At 33.2% G+C, this 3,133-nt stretch overlaps 1 protein-coding gene across 1 annotated transcript; it reads left to right on the top strand.

The window, feature by feature from the left end:
* Positions 1-1,438: 1,438 nt before the first annotated feature.
* On the top strand, positions 1,439-2,356 carry LOC122674798 (olfactory receptor 4A15-like). Its single transcript, XM_043873349.1, has one exon. The coding sequence runs from the start codon at positions 1,439-1,441 to the stop codon at positions 2,354-2,356; it is 918 nt and encodes a 305-aa protein (XP_043729284.1).
* Positions 2,357-3,133: the final 777 nt, after the last annotated feature.

Here is a 3,133-nt window from a genome sequence, read left to right as displayed (position 1 = left end):
TTCATCAGTGATATTGGCCTGTAGTTTTCTTTTTTTGTGACATCCTTGTGTGGTTTTGGTATTAGGGTGATGGTGGCCTCATAGAATGAGTTTGGAAGTTTGCCTTCTTCTGCAATTTTCTGGAAGAGTTTGAGTAAGATAGGTGTTAGATCTTCTCTAAATTTTTGGTAGAATCCAGCTGTGAAGCCATCTGGTCCTGGGCTTTTGTTTGCTGGAAGATTTCTGATTACAGTTTCGATTTCCTTGCTTGTGATGGGTCTGTTAAGATCTTCTATTTCTTCCTGGTTCAGTTTTGGAAAGTTATACTTTTCTAAGAATTTGTCCATTTCTTCCAAGTTGTCCATTTTATTGGCATAGAGCTACTGGTAGTAGTCTCTTATGATCCTTTGTATTTCAGTGTTGTCTGTTGTGATCTCTCCATTTTCGTTTCTAATTTTGTTAATTTGGTTCTTCTCCCTTTGTTTCTTAATGAGTCTTGCTAATGGTTTGTCAATTTTGTTTATTTTTTCAAAAAACAGCTTTTAGCTTTGTTAATTTTTGCTATGGTCTCTTTAGTTTCTTTTTCATTTATTTCTGTTTCATGTTTCATTTATTTCATTTATTTCTTATTCATTTATTTCATTCATTTATTTATTTCATTTATTAAAGATGATATAGCATCTGTAAACCCTGATTCAGTGATTTTTAAGAACACAAACAATACTGTAGTCAACAAGCCATTATTTCAATTCAAACTTTTCTGTTCACAGATAAGCTTCATCATCCTATAATATGTTTCTTGTCCATTTAGATGTATTCTTCTTTAATTGGATGTTGATAATTTAAATTTATTTTATATTTTTATTGACCTTTTTAATTTGTGGACTGCTTAGAAACGTGTATCTGTTTTGGATATTAACTCTATGTATATCTTCTAAAATGTAAATCTTTCAAAAAATTACTTTTGTCAGTTGGCATTATTGTATGTTTTCCTAAATCCTAATAAGAAATTTGAAATTGTCAAATATAGCTATTTGTTGGTTAAGAAGATTTTTCCACACCTATAATGGAGAAAGTTATCTTTTTAATAAATGGAAAGAAAAATAAGAAAATCTTGCTTTACTTTGTAATTAAAATTTTAATTAATGTTTATAAGGTAATAATTATTTGTACAATTTTATTAGCTTCTGGATAGAAAGAGACTGTGGCAAAATATTTACTTAAAATTTGCTCTTTTCTCACTAATGTATCTTGATAACTTGCTTCTGTGTAAGATTTGAGGTTTGGGACAGTGTTTTAAGCAGCTTTGTATTATAATCTCTGAAAATACTGGATCATGATAAACCATACAGCCCAATGGTTAAATGAATAGACAAATATCTTAAGATTTAGGAAATTAATAAGTATATTTACAGAAAACTTTGTCCTGAACAGTGGAAAAAGATATACAGAAAGATCTATGGAACAAAGGAACAATGTAACAGAGTTTGTCCTCTTGGGGCTCACTCGGAGTGTCCAGGGTCAGAAAATATTATTTGTCATTTTCCTGCTTATCTACATTGTGACAATGGTGGGCAACTTACTCATTGTCATGAATGTGGTGGTCAGCTCAATGCAGAATGCCCCTATGTACTTCTTTCTTGGCTATTTATCATTTATGAATGCTGTTTATTCAACTATAGTCACTCCAAATATGATTATAGCCTTGCTGTGTGAGAAGAAAACCATTTCCTTCCAAGCTTGTATGACCAAGCTGTTTATAGGACACTTATTTGGCGGTGCTGATTTATGCCTCCTGGTGGTCATGGCCTATGACCGCTATGTGGCCATCTGTAAACCCTTGCATTATCTGACAATCATGAATAAGCGAGTGTGTGCTCTGCTGCTGCTCTTGGCCTGGGTTGGTGGGCTTTTGCATGCTGTAATTCATCCTCTCTCTGTTTACAACCTTCCCTATTGTGGCCCAAATGTCATTGACCACTTCATCTGCGACATGTACCTCTTGTTAGAACTTGCCTGCACTGACACCCATGTTATTGCCCTCATAGTGCTGGCCAACGATGGGGCGATCTGTATGGTCATCTTCACACTGTTACTCATCTCCTATGGGGTCATTCTGTACTCCCTGAAGAATCTTAGCCAGGAAGGCAGGCGCAAAGCCTTATCCACCTGTGGCTCCCCCATTACTGCCATGCTCCTCTTCTTTGTGCCCTGTATTTTTACGTATGTGAGACCTCCTTCCACCTTATCCATTGATAAATCCTTGACTGTGTTTTATACCATTATTACCCCTATGCTGAACCCTCTAATCTATACTCTGAGAAATGGAGAGTTGAAAAATGCCATGAAAAAGCTCTGGATCAGAAAAAGAAAATGAGGCAGGCAGTAGAGAAACATATCACCTATTGTCAATGAAGAATAGTCTTTCCATGAAAGCCTTTTGTGATTATTTAACTGTAGTGTCTCCTCAGATGTAAAAAGAAGTATGTCAAAGCATTTACATGAATGCTTGCAATCATCACAGCATACTTTAAAGATTTTCATTATTTCCTAGTCCAAAGTATGTATTGATTTTGAAATAGCATTTTTAAGATTTTCAGAGTTTCTTAGAAAATACATACAGTGGGGGTATAAAACATCACTATTCATTTCATTGATTTATCTTCTATATGATAAGGTAAACAATAGTTAGTACTTTAAATTTATTTTTCTTATTGATTTTCTCATGGTTTTCCTATAAATAAATATCATAATCTTTCTCAGATTTGATAGAACACATTCCAGATTTCAGAAAACAAAATATATGACATAAAAATTTCCTTGACTCCTCTCTACACATAGCCACCTATATTAATATAAGAGATATATATTGTATTTTGTATCTACAACACATTTTGCATATATATTTCTTCATATTGCTTAAAATGTTAACATCAAAGGAGAATGGTGTTTCATAATTGTATATTTTAAGCATAAGGAGGCTAAATTTATAAAAATAATCCAAATGAACAAAGTGCAAATATAGATAAATAACCAAATCTTACTTACACTCCCAACTGGGTAATCATAATATCTCGAGTGGAACAGATTTGTTTGCACTATATTTTCATAGAGATGACCCAGTTATATTCTCATCCAGTTTAGAATATCTAAT

This window comes from Cervus elaphus, chromosome 18, assembly GCF_910594005.1.
Source record: "Cervus elaphus chromosome 18, mCerEla1.1, whole genome shotgun sequence".
NCBI lineage: Eukaryota > Metazoa > Chordata > Mammalia > Artiodactyla > Cervidae > Cervus > Cervus elaphus.
This window is presented reverse-complemented; position numbering and strand designations above follow the sequence as displayed.

Bases quoted from the DNA above. Each gene is read 5' to 3' on its own strand.
- LOC122674798 (XM_043873349.1), top strand. From the start codon at position 1,439: ATGGAACAAAGGAACAATGTAACAGAGTTTGTCCTCTTGGGGCTCACT.